The sequence below is a fragment of the Galeopterus variegatus genome, unplaced genomic scaffold (assembly GCF_000696425.1).
Source record: "Galeopterus variegatus unplaced genomic scaffold, G_variegatus-3.0.2 Scaffold3423, whole genome shotgun sequence".
Taxonomy (NCBI): Eukaryota; Metazoa; Chordata; class Mammalia; order Dermoptera; family Cynocephalidae; genus Galeopterus; species Galeopterus variegatus.
Window position 1 is genome coordinate 157,869 of NW_007729534.1, and position 16,826 is coordinate 174,694.

The 16,826-nt window shown below is 45.5% G+C and overlaps 1 protein-coding gene across 1 annotated transcript in view; it reads left to right on the forward strand.

Moving 5' to 3' along the window:
• Nucleotides 1-14,555, forward strand: part of CRCP (CGRP receptor component) — a 47,987-nt gene extending 33,432 nt beyond the window's left edge. Inside the window, exons 5-6 of the mRNA XM_008585018.1 lie at nt 4,307-4,364; nt 13,242-14,555. Of these exons, the coding sequence (XP_008583240.1) occupies nt 4,307-4,364; nt 13,242-13,391 (208 nt within the window). The 3' untranslated portion in view covers nt 13,392-14,555. The remainder of the gene's footprint in view (nt 1-4,306; nt 4,365-13,241) is intronic.
• Nucleotides 14,556-16,826: the final 2,271 nt, after the last annotated feature.

Consider the following 16,826-nt stretch of genomic DNA (forward strand, 5'->3'; position numbering starts at 1 on the left):
TGAGATGATCACACTTCCATCTTTTAAAAGATACTTTATAAGGGTAAAGGGAGACTGAAAATGCAGTAGACCCTTGAGGATGGAGGCATTGTCCTCTGACCAAGAGGTTGAAGTGGCCTCTATAAATGGTGAGGAGGGGACAGGTATCTTGAAAGAAATATAATTGGTAACGCTTGGTGACTGCACACGGGCAGCGTTGCTTAGGAAAATTAGAGCTGTATGAAGCTAGACAGACTGACAAATACAGACTTCAAAGGGTTCAGGGGCTGAACTAAGGAGATTCAAGCTCATACCAGTGCCTGTGAGCACAGGGAAGGGTTAAGCAGGATAATGAGATGATCACACTTCCATCTTTTAAAAGATACTTTATAAGGGTAAAGGGAGACTGAAAACGCAGTAGACCCTTGAGGATGGAGGCATTGTCCTCTGACCAAGAGGTTGAAGTGGCCTGTATAAATGGTGAGGAGGGGACAGGTATCTTGAAAGAAATATAATTGGTAACGCTTGGTGACTGCACACGGGCAGCGTGTGAGAGGGAGGCGTCAGAGATGACCTCAGGATTTTGGCCTGGGTGTTTGCTCTTCACTAATACCAGAAGAACAGAGAAAAAAGCTGGTTTGTTGGGAAGAATAGTGAGATCACTAGGGGGTGTGTTGGGTTCAATGTGTGTCTGAGCAGTCTAGGTGGAGAGGTCTAGTAGGCAGTTGGCTACAAAAGTAGAACTCAGCTCGGTCAGCATGAAAACGTGGTTTTCTTGTTAAAGCCTATAGTAGCAGTTGAGGTTGTGAGTTGGGTGAGGAACTCAGTAGGAGGGTCAGAGGGTGAAAGGTGGTACTGGGGGTGCTAGATGCCAGCAGCAGGCAAGAAACCCCAGAGAGAGATGGAGGAGGAGGAGTCAGAAACGGAAGAGGAGAACGGGGAAGAATGGTGTGGAACCATGAGGGTAGAAAGTTTTCAGGAGGGAGTGATCAGCAATGTCAGATGTCACTGAAACTAGGTACTAGAACAGGGAAGCAGACAATAGATTTGTCAGTGTGGAGGTCCCTGGACCCTTGAGCCGGAACAGTTTTGGTGGTCGAACCATGAGGGTAGAAAGTTTTCAGGAGGGAGTGATCAGCAATGTCAGATGTCACTGAAACTGGGTACTAGAACAGGGAAGCAGACAATAGATTTGTCAGTGTGGAGGTCCCTGGACCCTTGAGCCGGAACAGTTTTGGTGGTCGGCTGGGGCAGGAGCTCATGTGCAATGAGAGGAGAAGCAAGGGGGAGAGGACAGACAGTGAGATAAGCTTGGTTAGCAATGGGCGGGGTGCTGCGCCCTCCCCAGCAGCAGACCTGAGCACGCAGTGCATGGGGTCTCTGACTCTACTCCAGCAGTGCCCTGCTCCTTGGGTGTAGGACAGGGAGCCCGCTCAGTAGGTTTGACCCAGAGTTGGGGTTTTTAAGGGAGCAGTTGTGAATGTTTTTGTTGCTTATATTACTCCTAGTCCCTCCTTACCAGATTCCCTGAAGCCTTTAGTCCTCATCACCCCACTTCACACGCAGACCTCTTGGATGGGAGCTTTACTTCTGCTCCATGGAGAGCACTATCCACAACCTCCCTTCAGATCCTCTCAGATTTGCCTTTTCTTTTCACATTGCTGTGGTCTCAGTGCAACATGAGTTGGAACTTTGGCCTACAGTTTCTGAGCGTCTTTCTGCTTCTTGCCTGCCACGGCCCCCTCCACATGTGTTCCAGCGGCGGACGGTCTACGCTCTCCCTCCAGGCCAGGCCCTCCTCAGCGCTAGTCGCTGTTTTCCTTCTGTTTTGTCACGAGGCTCTTTTCTCCACAGTCAGTCCTCCATCCCCCCGTCCAGTTGTCAGCACAGCGGTCATTCCACTGAACTGCTCACACAGGCCACCACTGACCTCTTTTTTGGCTAATCCAGTGATGTCTACACTATCCCCTACTTTTACTTTTACATTGTTTAGGATCCCGCTGTCCTGTCATTTTCCTCTTGGTTTCCCTGACACTGCTCTCCTAGATTTTCTTTTTCTTTTTCTGCTCCTTCCCACGTCCTCTGCTGCCCTTCCTCCCAGCACCTTCATGGCACGTGCTTTATGGCGTTCAGTCCTGGGCCTTCACTTACTCTGCAGTTGTGCTCAGGACCAGATAGCCACGTGTGGTTTCACATAACTCCTTGCAAATAAATCTAGCTCTGGTGTTCTACTTTAGTTCTAGACCAAATTAGAACTCAAACTAGACAAACTTTTTGATAGACACCTCTTCATAGTTCTTACAAAAGAACCACAAACTCAAATTTAACTTTAAATAATGTATTTGTTCCAAACACTCAGGCTAAGCTTGACTCTGCCTGTTTCTTCACCCCCACTCTGCTGGGCAGTTGTCGGGTCCAGACTCCCATTGTCATCCCTGCCATTGCCGCCCAAGCTCATGGCTTTGTTTTCTACCATTGGGAGTGTCACAGTGCTCTCTTCACTTGCCTCTGCCTCCCTTCTCTCAGGTCATCCAGAATTGCCACCTGTCCCAGCTGGTGCATGTCACTGTTTTCCTTGGTTGCTCTCTGGTGTGTACAAAGTAACATCCAGCCTCTCAATAGTGAGGACCCTTTACAGTCTTGTCCTAGATGACTCTTCCTCCTTGTGTTCCACACCTCTGTAGCTCTTTACGGCTACCATTTATGGAGAAACTATTGTGGGACTGTCATCAGTATGACACTTGCCATTCATTGTTGCATTTATACTAGAAGCAGATGGTTGGGAATGTGAGCTTTGATGGCAGAATCCCAGCTCTGCCAATTACTGGCTGTGTAATCTTGGAAATTATTTACTATCTCAGCGTCAGTTAAGTCTGATGGCTAAATGTGCTTACCACATGGAAAACACACAATAAATGGTAGCTGCTGCCACCGTAAATGGTAAGGTTTTCATCACTCCTGACCCCCTCATGAGGTAGTAAGTGTTGTTATCACTCCTTTTTTTTTTTTTAACCAATGATGAAACTGAGGCTGAGGGAAAGTGAGTAACATGTCCTGCTTCCCCAAACACATGGCTGTGGGAATTGTGGCTTATTCATCTTTTTTTCCAGAATGTCTTGAAACTCAATAAATATTTATTGAACTGAATTGAAAGATGGATCTGGAGCTCCAGATCAGATTGAGAGAGAAAGTTTTGAGAAACTGTCACCTGCTCAGGGGTGGTAATTGAAGTCATTCACTTTCCTTTGAAGACCTATCCTTTAGGGTCCTCAGATCGCAACCACCCCTTAAGCAATGAGCTGTATATTCCTTTGTGACAGATGAAAATTACTGTCTTAAATCTTTTGTTGTGAGAATGTGCATGTGTTTGTATTCTTTCCCCAAATGGATTGTAAGCTCTTGAGGGCAGAGGACTGTACCTTATGCTCTGTATTAGCTCCTGCACTGTTATAGTCCTTGTTTTGTATGCTAACAGGTCAAATCTGAGTAGCATTTAATCTTAATATCAAAAAGGAATTCTCAAATATTTGTAAGTGATGACCGAGCCACGAAGATGATTTTGTTAATCTTTACTTTCTCTAGTTTGTTACCCTTTTTTTTTTTTTTTTGCCGCTGGCCTTGACGGGGATCTGAACCCTTGAGCTCGGTGTTGTCAGCACCACACTCTAACCAAGCGAGCTAACCGGCTAGCCCTTTACTTTCTCTAATTTGGATTAAGAAAACATTATTTTTTCACATTTTCCTTTTTTTTTTAAAAGATGACTGGTAAGGGGATCTTAACCCTTGACTTGGTGTTGTCAGCACCATGCTCTCCCAGGTGAGCCAACCGGCCATCCCTATATAGGGATCCAAACCTGTGGCCTTGCTGTTATCAGCACCACATTCTCTCAAGTGAGTCATGGGCTGGCCCTTATTTTTTCACATTTTCCAAATAGAAGTTACTGTGTCAAATATGTTTTTTAAAACTGTGCTTCTGCTTTTGCTTTCTTTCTTGCCATTGTGACTCCCTGCCCTTTAAGGTTCTGATACACATTTTTTCCCATGCATAAGGGAGTCACTGACGTACGCTCTCCTGTGCTCATTCTCTTGTTTTACAGTCGAAGAAACCGAGGGCCTTGTTCCAATGATTCTCCTGTTTTTTCCTTGTTCCAATGATTCTCCTGTTTTTTATCTCGCATTCTCTTGTTTTACAGTCGAAGAAACCGAGGGCCTTGTTCCAATGATTCTCCTGTTTTTTATCTCGCAAAGTATTCTAAATAGCTTGGTTAAGATTCAAGGTCCTTAGGGATATGCAAGTTTTAAATGCTTTGCACTTTTCTTCCGACAGAGCTGAAAAGCTTCAGCTGCTGAACCACAGGCCTGTGACTGCTGTGGAGATCCAGCTGGTGAGTGAGCGAGGCCTGAACTTGAGGGGCTGTTTTCTGGGTCTGAGATGTAAAAAGACTGAAGATGGGCAAGCCAGGATCTGCCATTTTTTGAAGAGACTGCCCAACCACCCCATTTTATAAGACAAAGAGACCTCACTGATTTGCTTCTAGTTAATATGGACTTAAGGAAAGGAGAAGACTGGAAGCAATTTAATTCCTCCCGCAGGGTCTGGGCCTGTGACTTGGCAGCTCTGTCTCCCCAATGTCCTAGGCCATTCTGGCCATTGCCTCCCTGTAGGGGTTGTTGCCAACCAGATGTTGCATGAAAACATTAAACTCACTCTCCCACCCCTGCCCTCCCGCCCTGCTCTTCCTTCATGTGCTTTCTCAGTTCATGGAGCTCGTGTGCGTGGGTCCACACACTCTTCCTCTCTCGCCCCCCTGGCCTGAAGTCATTCTGTACCTTTTCCCTCTGACTTAGTCCGCAAGCTCTGCTGTTTCTCTCCCCTCTCACTCTGTCTTCTCTCCCTACTGCACCACCTTCACTTCCATCATCATTTCTCCACTGGGCTCTGGCAGTTGTCCCCTTGCGTTCTCCCTGTCTGCAGTCTGGCCCCTTTAGCCCATCTTTATACCACCACGTAGTTCATGTTCTAAAACCACGAATAGGATTGTCTTGCTTCCCTGCATGAAGCCATTCAGTGGAGCCTCATGACTTGTACCATCCAGATGGCAGTCACAGCATAGGCTTCAGAGTTGGGGAAGGCAGCCCACGTGCAAGGCCTGAGACAGCGTGAGGAGAATGGAGGACAGGAGGTCGAGTGGTGCACATCGAGTGGCTGCTGGGTTGGCACCTGGGGCAGTTCCTCTGCTGCACAGGGCAAAGACATTGGTGAGCTTCAGGTGCTGAGCAGGCCATCTAATGCCAGAAGAACCTTGGTCTGAGTTAATATGGAACAAAGCTGTTTCCAATGTCAGTTTTAGAACTATTCAACTTGTCAAATTTTCATTTAAAAAGTATGGAAGAAAATGGTAAAAAATACCTATGATCTTTAGAGTATTAAAAAACCCTTTTGGGCCGGCCCGGTGGCGCACTGGATAGTGCGCCGCTTGGGAAGCGCGGCGGCGCTCCCGTCCGAGGGTTCGGATCCCATGTACAGACCGGTTCCCGCTCACTGGCTGAGCGAGGCGCGGGAGCAACGCCGAGGCTTGCGATCCCGTTGCCGGTCCCCGGTCCGGTACAGGGGCAACACTGAGGGTTGCGATCCGTTGCCGGACACGGAAAAAAGATAAAAGACAAAAAAAAAAATAAAAAAATAAAAAAAAATAAAAAAACCTTTTTACAGGGTCATGGAGTATTTAATTTTTTACTTAAACTTTCATTGTCTTCCCAGAGTTGTTTCTGCCATTTAAAATGCACACAAAATAAAATTAGAAAAATTCTTTCCATAAAAGGTGACTTTCTGGGGGACCTGGCCTTTAGGCTTCTTTTGGACAGCTGAACAGTTCAGGGATCTGAACCCTTTACTGTGGTGTAGGCTTTTTTTTTTTTTTTAATATCCTCATTATTCTGATGCTTTACACTGTATTAGAGATTCAACTTAGAGGAGAGAAAAAAACAAAACAGCAAGAAACTAATTCCTGTTCCTCTCAGTGAAAGATCACATGCTGTGTCTCCTCCAGCTTTAATCAGTAACATATGTTATTCGTGGCTTAAAGACAGACAGAAGAGATGAGGACTAGTGTGACTTCATCCCAGATCCTGTAGAAAGCTCCATGTCAATACTTGGTAACATTAGCTGCTATTAACAGTGCCCAGTGTATACAGACATAGTCTCAGGTGCCTTGTCTGTGTCACTTGTAATGCCCTCACCACAGTCTTGGAAGCTGGCACATATTCTCCGTATTTTAGCCCTGAGGGCTAGTGAATGACTGATTTGGGTCTGTCTGACCTGAGGTTTCCTTTGTTCCTCCAAGCCATGTGCTTTTGCATGGTGAGAAGAAAGATGTGTGTGGTGTCCCCTCAGAGCATTCTCTTCGCCTTTCTACAAAACAGGTAGGCCTTGATGAAAACTGATGCTTCCCAGGAGTTGGACCATTTCATAGCCAGGTTCCCGCTCCCATCCCCCACCCCCCACCCCACCTACTGCCACCAGGATTTGGCTACAAAAGGTAGCAAATCATTTACCAAGGCTTGTAGCAGTCTGTTTCTACCAGAGAGGGATAAGAAGTCTGGGCGCACATCAGGTGGAAAGTGCAAGGGACTTGCAATATCCTTGTGCTAGCCTCCTTGGGCCCAGCAGACACCCAGCACTAGTTAGTATTCAGTGGGAGCCAGGTTTCTTTCAGAGGCTGAAGCTTCGTTTCTTCAGTTATGCCTCAGTTGTGATTTGTCATGAGCCTCTGGTGGACAGAGAGGGTCTGTGACTTCCAGCATGTCCTGTCATGTGTTCATGTGGAATGGTTTGTGATTCCTCTGGCCTGAAGACGATAGGTTTGTGAACCCCCGAGACCTCACAGTCCACTGTCCTGAGCAGCACTACTATCTATGCATGCTAGTAATTTAGTGATTATAAAAAGTCTCGAGTTATATAGAGTTTTATGGTTTATAAAACACTATCACATGTTCTCATTTGGTCCTCACTGTAGGCATTACTTTCATTTTACATTAGAGAAAGTTGGAATTTAGAGAGGTTAAGTGAGCTGTTCTGGGTCAAATAGCTAGAAGTGTCTTGTTGCTATTAAATTATGTGTCATTTTGAGAAAAGTAGGACATTAGGCTTGGCAGCTTAGAATGAGAAACAACCATTTTTGGAGTTCAACAGCCCAGTTTGACAGCCCCTGGGGATTGATATAATCTTTACATATGATAAAAGTTTTATTATTTATGTTGACCCATCTGCCAATACTTTGGATTTTTTTTTTTTTTTTCCCTTTCTTTGTCTTTTTTCGTGTCTGGCAACGGATCGCAACCCTCAGTGTCGCGCCCGTACTGGACCNAAGGGGATCTTAACCCTTGACTTGGTGTTGTCAGCACCATGCTCTCCCAGGTGAGCCAACCGGCCATCCCTATATAGGGATCCAAACCTGTGGCCTTGCTGTTATCAGCACCACATTCTCTCAAGTGAGTCATGGGCTGGCCCTTATTTTTTCACATTTTCCAAATAGAAGTTACTGTGTCAAATATGTTTTTTAAAACTGTGCTTCTGCTTTTGCTTTCTTTCTTGCCATTGTGACTCCCTGCCCTTTAAGGTTCTGATACACATTTTTTCCCATGCATAAGGGAGTCACTGACGTACGCTCTCCTGTGCTCATTCTCTTGTTTTACAGTCGAAGAAACCGAGGGCCTTGTTCCAATGATTCTCCTGTTTTTTCCTTGTTCCAATGATTCTCCTGTTTTTTATCTCGCAAAGTATTCTAAATAGCTTGGTTAAGATTCAAGGTCCTTAGGGATATGCAAGTTTTAAATGCTTTGCACTTTTCTTCCGACAGAGCTGAAAAGCTTCAGCTGCTGAACCACAGGCCTGTGACTGCTGTGGAGATCCAGCTGGTGAGTGAGCGAGGCCTGAACTTGAGGGGCTGTTTTCTGGGTCTGAGATGTAAAAAGACTGAAGATGGGCAAGCCAGGATCTGCCATTTTTTGAAGAGACTGCCCAACCACCCCATTTTATAAGACAAAGAGACCTCACTGATTTGCTTCTAGTTAATATGGACTTAAGGAAAGGAGAAGACTGGAAGCAATTTAATTCCTCCCGCAGGGTCTGGGCCTGTGACTTGGCAGCTCTGTCTCCCCAATGTCCTAGGCCATTCTGGCCATTGCCTCCCTGTAGGGGTTGTTGCCAACCAGATGTTGCATGAAAACATTAAACTCACTCTCCCACCCCTGCCCTCCCGCCCTGCTCTTCCTTCATGTGCTTTCTCAGTTCATGGAGCTCGTGTGCGTGGGTCCACACACTCTTCCTCTCTCGCCCCCCTGGCCTGAAGTCATTCTGTACCTTTTCCCTCTGACTTAGTCCGCAAGCTCTGCTGTTTCTCTCCCCTCTCACTCTGTCTTCTCTCCCTACTGCACCACCTTCACTTCCATCATCATTTCTCCACTGGGCTCTGGCAGTTGTCCCCTTGCGTTCTCCCTGTCTGCAGTCTGGCCCCTTTAGCCCATCTTTATACCACCACGTAGTTCATGTTCTAAAACCACGAATAGGATTGTCTTGCTTCCCTGCATGAAGCCATTCAGTGGAGCCTCATGACTTGTACCATCCAGATGGCAGTCACAGCATAGGCTTCAGAGTTGGGGAAGGCAGCCCACGTGCAAGGCCTGAGACAGCGTGAGGAGAATGGAGGACAGGAGGTCGAGTGGTGCACATCGAGTGGCTGCTGGGTTGGCACCTGGGGCAGTTCCTCTGCTGCACAGGGCAAAGACATTGGTGAGCTTCAGGTGCTGAGCAGGCCATCTAATGCCAGAAGAACCTTGGTCTGAGTTAATATGGAACAAAGCTGTTTCCAATGTCAGTTTTAGAACTATTCAACTTGTCAAATTTTCATTTAAAAAGTATGGAAGAAAATGGTAAAAAATACCTATGATCTTTAGAGTATTAAAAAAACCTTTTTACAGGGTCATGGAGTATTTAATTTTTTACTTAAACTTTCATTGTCTTCCCAGAGTTGTTTCTGCCATTTAAAATGCACACAAAATAAAATTAGAAAAATTCTTTCCATAAAAGGTGACTTTCTGGGGGACCTGGCCTTTAGGCTTCTTTTGGACAGCTGAACAGTTCAGGGATCTGAACCCTTTACTGTGGTGTAGGCTTTTTTTTTTTTTTTAATATCCTCATTATTCTGATGCTTTACACTGTATTAGAGATTCAACTTAGAGGAGAGAAAAAAACAAAACAGCAAGAAACTAATTCCTGTTCCTCTCAGTGAAAGATCACATGCTGTGTCTCCTCCAGCTTTAATCAGTAACATATGTTATTCGTGGCTTAAAGACAGACAGAAGAGATGAGGACTAGTGTGACTTCATCCCAGATCCTGTAGAAAGCTCCATGTCAATACTTGGTAACATTAGCTGCTATTAACAGTGCCCAGTGTATACAGACATAGTCTCAGGTGCCTTGTCTGTGTCACTTGTAATGCCCTCACCACAGTCTTGGAAGCTGGCACATATTCTCCGTATTTTAGCCCTGAGGGCTAGTGAATGACTGATTTGGGTCTGTCTGACCTGAGGTTTCCTTTGTTCCTCCAAGCCATGTGCTTTTGCATGGTGAGAAGAAAGATGTGTGTGGTGTCCCCTCAGAGCATTCTCTTCGCCTTTCTACAAAACAGGTAGGCCTTGATGAAAACTGATGCTTCCCAGGAGTTGGACCATTTCATAGCCAGGTTCCCGCTCCCATCCCCCACCCCCCACCCCACCTACTGCCACCAGGATTTGGCTACAAAAGGTAGCAAATCATTTACCAAGGCTTGTAGCAGTCTGTTTCTACCAGAGAGGGATAAGAAGTCTGGGCGCACATCAGGTGGAAAGTGCAAGGGACTTGCAATATCCTTGTGCTAGCCTCCTTGGGCCCAGCAGACACCCAGCACTAGTTAGTATTCAGTGGGAGCCAGGTTTCTTTCAGAGGCTGAAGCTTCGTTTCTTCAGTTATGCCTCAGTTGTGATTTGTCATGAGCCTCTGGTGGACAGAGAGGGTCTGTGACTTCCAGCATGTCCTGTCATGTGTTCATGTGGAATGGTTTGTGATTCCTCTGGCCTGAAGACGATAGGTTTGTGAACCCCCGAGACCTCACAGTCCACTGTCCTGAGCAGCACTACTATCTATGCATGCTAGTAATTTAGTGATTATAAAAAGTCTCGAGTTATATAGAGTTTTATGGTTTATAAAACACTATCACATGTTCTCATTTGGTCCTCACTGTAGGCATTACTTTCATTTTACATTAGAGAAAGTTGGAATTTAGAGAGGTTAAGTGAGCTGTTCTGGGTCAAATAGCTAGAAGTGTCTTGTTGCTATTAAATTATGTGTCATTTTGAGAAAAGTAGGACATTAGGCTTGGCAGCTTAGAATGAGAAACAACCATTTTTGGAGTTCAACAGCCCAGTTTGACAGCCCCTGGGGATTGATATAATCTTTACATATGATAAAAGTTTTATTATTTATGTTGACCCATCTGCCAATACTTTGGATTTTTTTTTTTTTTTTCCCTTTCTTTGTCTTTTTTCGTGTCTGGCAACGGATCGCAACCCTCAGTGTCGCGCCCGTACTGGACCGGGACCAGCAACGGGATCGCAACCCTTGGTGTTGCGCCCGCACCTTGCTCAGCCAGTGAGCGGGAACCGGTCTGTATGTGGGATCCGAACCCTCGGCGGGAGCGCCGCCACGCTCCCAAGTGGCGCACTGTAGCAGTGCGCCACCGGGCTGGCCCAATACTTTGGATTTTAAAATTTCACCTGCTCTTATATTCTAAACAGCTTGAAACCTTTAGTATCTGAGAATGTTGAGATGGTGCTTTGTTTTATTTTGTTTGGGGTTTTTTTTTTTTTTTTGGCACTGGCTGGTACAGAGATTGAGCCCTGGATGTTGGTGTTATCAGCACCACACTCTAACCAACTGAGCTACTGGCCAGCCCTGAGATGGTGCTTTGAACTTTACTTCACTTGGGCTCTGTTTCTCCCATGTTGGGATGAAAAGATGAAGAATAAGGTAGTTATTATTATTTACGCTAGTGATCCAAGAGGGGTTAGTAAGTTTTTGATTTCTGAAAGTTTCTTTTTTGTGTATATTTCATTTAGCTTAATCCAGCTTAGGTTTTCTTCTTGTGACTGGGAGTCTTAGATTGAAAAAAAAAAAAGTTTCTGACTATAATTAACCCTGAGGATTGGGTATTGATAAAAGCTTCTGCTGTTAGCAAATTTTGCAAAATTGGAAAGCCATTGCCCTGTTGCTAAGAATATACCTAGCTGGCACCTAATCAGTGTTGCATCTGCTAGACACAGAAACTGGGAGGTGATAAGGTGGCCTCTCTTGTTTTATATAAAGGAAGGCTCCTCAGAGGTCATACAACCATACTCTGAAACCAGTGAACTCTAGTCAGCTGTATAGCATCTTTAAGAGAGGAGAAAATAGAAACCTCCTGCTAGAAGGTATATGTTCCAGAAGGAGCTGAGATTCAAAGTCAAAAGACCTTGCACCTCCTTGCTGTATGACCCAGATTAAGTTTTACTCAGAATGCTCAGCCTGTACTTACTCATCTGTAAACTGTCCTGACTTCACGTACAGGGCTCTTGAGAAGCTCTGGTGGCAGCGGCTCCGGGAGAGCCCCTCGTCGGCTGGGGGGCGCTGCACAGATACTGGTGGGGGCATCTGTCAGCTGCATATGCTTACTCTTCATGTACGTGGAGCTGGTCTTTTCTCAAGTGGAGATCAGCATTTCTCTGGATTAAATGATCAAATTGGTTATTTCCCTCTTTCCTCCTATTCTTTGAAGGCAGTCTTTGTTAGATTACTGCTTTTACAGACCTAATTTTGCATGTCTAATTTCAAAAATGCATTTTTGAGGATTTTTCTTGTTCAGGAGAGAAGTTACATTTTACTGACCCCTTGGATCTTTAGACAGTGGTCGTTGTATTTCACAGCATGATGGGAAGTAGCCCCCATTGGTCCCCTCAGGATCGTCCCACCTGAAGCACTCAGAATTCTTCTCTAGTTGTGGAAGTTTGGGGCTGAGGGGAGTGAGGAGACCATGCCTTGTCAGGAGCTTGCTGTGTGGTCCTGGCCATGTCACAGGCCTTCTTTAATTTCTCTTCTGTCGTCTCTAAAGTGAGGCAGTCGGATTGAGGTCCTTTTCAGGACTGTAAGCATAGCCTGTTGTCATGGTTTACTTAATCTGCCAGGATTTCTTTTAAGACTCCTTTTGGTCCCAATTGCCAGATTTCAGAGATTGCTGTGATTTCTGCCATAGAAGAGGGCTCCAGACACCTTCAGCTGAGAATGGTTTGTGGTAGACGGTTAACACCACCAAGTGGATGTGGTTAAGTCACTTGACTGGTGGTTGACTACATTATGTTTAGACTTAGAGGTGAGGCTAAGAAAACCGGCCCGTGATTGTGGTTATCATCTCTGTGTTCAGATTTCCAGAACTGTGTCAAACCAGGTTTTAAGTGGGCCGTTGAGGGGCGGTGAGGAATGTTTCCCAGAACTCACTCATCAGACTCCTGTTCTGCGTTCCCAGGAGATGACCAAGGACGTGTGGAGCACATCTGATTGTGGGCTTTAGACTTCGGCAGGCCTAGCTCAGGATTCCAGTTCTGCCCTTGCCAGTACCGATGTGAGGACTAAAAGAAAGTATGGATACAAAGTGCGAGGTGCAGCTCCAGGCATGTGGGAGGCCTAAAGAGCTGTTACCAGTGGTAACGGTACCGAGGATTAGAAGAAGGATATAAACCATGTGACACATAGTGGATGGTCATCAGAAGAGTGTTGGTACAGCTCATTAAGTCACACATGTGCTCACTGTAATATACAAAAGTGTATAAAGTGCCATTTCACTCCACAGATGTGAACTTTTTTGCATATACAACATTAGTTGTGTCTGTATGTATACATGGATGGGTATAGAACTGTTAGGGTTTTCTTTTTCTTTAAAGAAAAATGCTATCCTGCAGCCCAATATTTTCACCAACACATTTTGAGCAGTTGCATTGGCTTAGCCCAGGATTTCAGCTGGCTTCACCCTCCCATGGAGCCAAGATGGAGAGGACCTGGGGACCAGAGGTCGTTCTGGACACAGGCCCTGAACTCTGTGTGCCAGGAGGTTGGGCTGGGACCATGAACAGCATGGGTGGACTGGAGTGGTGCGGATCAGTTGTCACACCCCTGAGGGTTCTCTCTCCTTCCACAGATGGTAGAAGAGAGTGAAGAACGGCTCACAGAGGAGCAGATTGAAGCTCTTCTCCACACCATCACGAGCATTCTGCCTGCGGGGCCAGAGGCTGAGCAGAAGAAAACCACCAGCAATGCTGAGACCATGGACAAAGAGGACCCTGCATAGAAGAGTGCAGCTGGCCCAGCAGCTGTTTCCTGCATGTCCCAGGATTGTTTGTTTGATTTTACCCTTTCCCCCAACAGGCCTCATTTCACAGTTAGGTGGGTAAGTGACAAAAATAGGCTGAAAAGAAGTATTTGTGCCTTGGGGAGAAGAAGCATGGTGAAGACAGGCTATGCTTGTCAGGGCAGAGCGCTGAAGAGGGGAGGACAGTGACTGTGGACCCTGTGGTAGAACTGTTTCTTCTATGGCCTTTGCCCCACTTGTGGGGAGGTCTATGTGCACAGCTGGTAAAATACGTGGGTTGCCTTTGATGGGCTGAGTCCTAATTAGTTTCATCTGCTTCCCTAGAAATTTCCCAAGCAGGGGCTTAGAGCACTGTTAGGATGAGAGCTGAATTATGAGAATCTGACTAGATGGCTAAAAACTCCTAGAGCAACAAATTGATGCCCCAGCAGTTCACATGAGCTGCTGAACTTGGCTCACCTTAGAGGAATTTCCTCGAGAACAGGAGAGATAAGAAAAGAACAGGCCTGGCTGACCCTTCATCTGTTTTAAAGGCCCCTTTCCTCTGCTGGCATAGGCTTTGTTTACTGGCTCACTGTTTACTGTTAAATGTTAGAGATCAGCCCATTCCATTTGGAAAGAGGCACTCTGCACTGAATGACAGCGGCAGCAAAAGAACAGCGCTGGCTGTCTTTCTGACCACCCTTGGGTTCTTGCCCCAACACGGCAGCCCTGGGCAGGCGCTGCCTGTGGACACCAGGGGAGCTTCATTTGCCCCGTGGGCTAATCGTTTGCCCCTTTAAAAAGGCACAGTTATGTAGCTCTTTTCATGAGCAGAATGTGTAAGACCCAGAGGTTGATTAATAAGAATTTGAATGTGCTAGCTGTTGGAAGAATACATCCATTTTTGAATTTAAAATATTAAGATAATTACCACGTGGAGACCTTTTTAATATTCAGACTTTGGAAAGTTTAGTAGCTGCAGGCATGCGGTTGCCTTAATTCCTAAGAATATTGCTAAAAATCTGGTTTCCCACATTCACTCTGTTCCCTGTTTAGGGAAGAAAATGCCCATAGATATTAATTTTCCAAATTGGTGCTCATTTTGTTGTAAGATTACATATTTTCAATGCCACTGTTAATTGGATGACTTCTGACCCCCTTGCAATTCCTAGTTTACTTGAACTTTCCTACTCATCCCCCTCCCATCCCTGTCCCATCCCTTACAAATTGACTTCAGTTATGTCCATCTTAACCTTATCATCTAAGGACCACCTGAATTCTGTTTACAGGCAACATTGAAAGTAACGGATTTTATTTTTAAATCTCTCTTGAATATTGGGAATCTGTCAGGAGCTGTCAATTTCTTTGTCAAGGCATACATGTGCCTATGTCACTGTTGTCTCTTTTTAACCTGAGGTGTGTTAGGTGGTTCTTCTTGATGGGTTTAGGAATTAATCTATAATATTAAGTTAATAATAAATGGTTTCCAGGTGATTATCAACTTGTGACATTTTATAAATCTTTGAAGAGTTTGTATTGTCATGGCTAGAGAGAAATAAAGTGAAATCTGACTTAACGGCTAAAATGTGTGGTTTTTTAAAGGTTGTATCTACGAAACTTTATTAGATATTCAAGAAAATTTTAAGTTTCTATATTTAGGGGCTGGTCTGTGGCTCGCTCGGGAGAGTGTGGTGCTGAGAACACCAAGTCAAGGGTTAAGATCCCCTTACTGGTCATCTTTTTAAAAAAAAAGTTTCTATATTTAGGACCTGAATTTAGCCCCAGTTTTTGATTAAATCAGGCTNATGTGGGATCCGAACCCTCGGCGGGAGCGCCGCCACGCTCCCAAGTGGCGCACTGTAGCAGTGCGCCACCGGGCTGGCCCAATACTTTGGATTTTAAAATTTCACCTGCTCTTATATTCTAAACAGCTTGAAACCTTTAGTATCTGAGAATGTTGAGATGGTGCTTTGTTTTATTTTGTTTGGGGTTTTTTTTTTTTTTTTGGCACTGGCTGGTACAGAGATTGAGCCCTGGATGTTGGTGTTATCAGCACCACACTCTAACCAACTGAGCTACTGGCCAGCCCTGAGATGGTGCTTTGAACTTTACTTCACTTGGGCTCTGTTTCTCCCATGTTGGGATGAAAAGATGAAGAATAAGGTAGTTATTATTATTTACGCTAGTGATCCAAGAGGGGTTAGTAAGTTTTTGATTTTTTCTGCCATAGAAGAGGGCTCCAGACACCTTCAGCTGAGAATGGTTTGTGGTAGACGGTTAACACCACCAAGTGGATGTGGTTAAGTCACTTGACTGGTGGTTGACTACATTATGTTTAGACTTAGAGGTGAGGCTAAGAAAACCGGCCCGTGATTGTGGTTATCATCTCTGTGTTCAGATTTCCAGAACTGTGTCAAACCAGGTTTTAAGTGGGCCGTTGAGGGGCGGTGAGGAATGTTTCCCAGAACTCACTCATCAGACTCCTGCGTTCCCAGGAGATGACCAAGGACGTGTGGAGCACATCTGATTGTGGGCTTTAGACTTCGGCAGGCCTAGCTCAGGATTCCAGTTCTGCCCTTGCCAGTACCGATGTGAGGACTAAAAGAAAGTATGGATACAAAGTGCGAGGTGCAGCTCCAGGCATGTGGGAGGCCTAAAGAGCTGTTACCAGTGGTAACGGTACCGAGGATTAGAAGAAGGATATAAACCATGTGACACATAGTGGATGGTCATCTGAAGAGTGTTGGTACAGCTCATTAAGTCACACATGTGCTCACTGTAATATACAAAAGTGTATAAAGTGCCATTTCACTCCACAGATGTGAACTTTTTTGCATATACAACATTAGTTGTGTCTGTATGTATACATGGATGGGTATAGAACTGTTAGGGTTTTCTTTTTCTTTAAAGAAAAATGCTATCCTGCAGCCCAATATTTTCACCAACACATTTTGAGCAGTTGCATTGGCTTAGCCCAGGATTTTAGCTGGCTTCACCCTCCCATGGAGCCAAGATGGAGAGGACCTGGGGACCAGAGGTGGTTCTGGACACAGGCCCTGAACTCTGTGTGCCGGGAGGTTGGGCTGGGACCATGAACAGCATGGGTGGACTGGAGTGGTGCGGATCAGTTGTCACACCCCTGAGGGTTCTCTCTCCTTCCACAGATGGTAGAAGAGAGTGAAGAACGGCTCACAGAGGAGCAGATTGAAGCTCTTCTCCACACCATCACGAGCATTCTGCCTGCGGGGCCAGAGGCTGAGCAGAAGAAAACCACCAGCAATGCTGAGACCATGGACAAAGAGGACCCTGCATAGAAGAGTGCAGCTGGCCCAGCAGCTGTTTCCTGCATGTCCCAGGATTGTTTGTTTGATTTTACCCTTTCCCCCAACAGGCCTCATTTCACAGTTAGGTGGGTAAGTGACAAAAATAGGC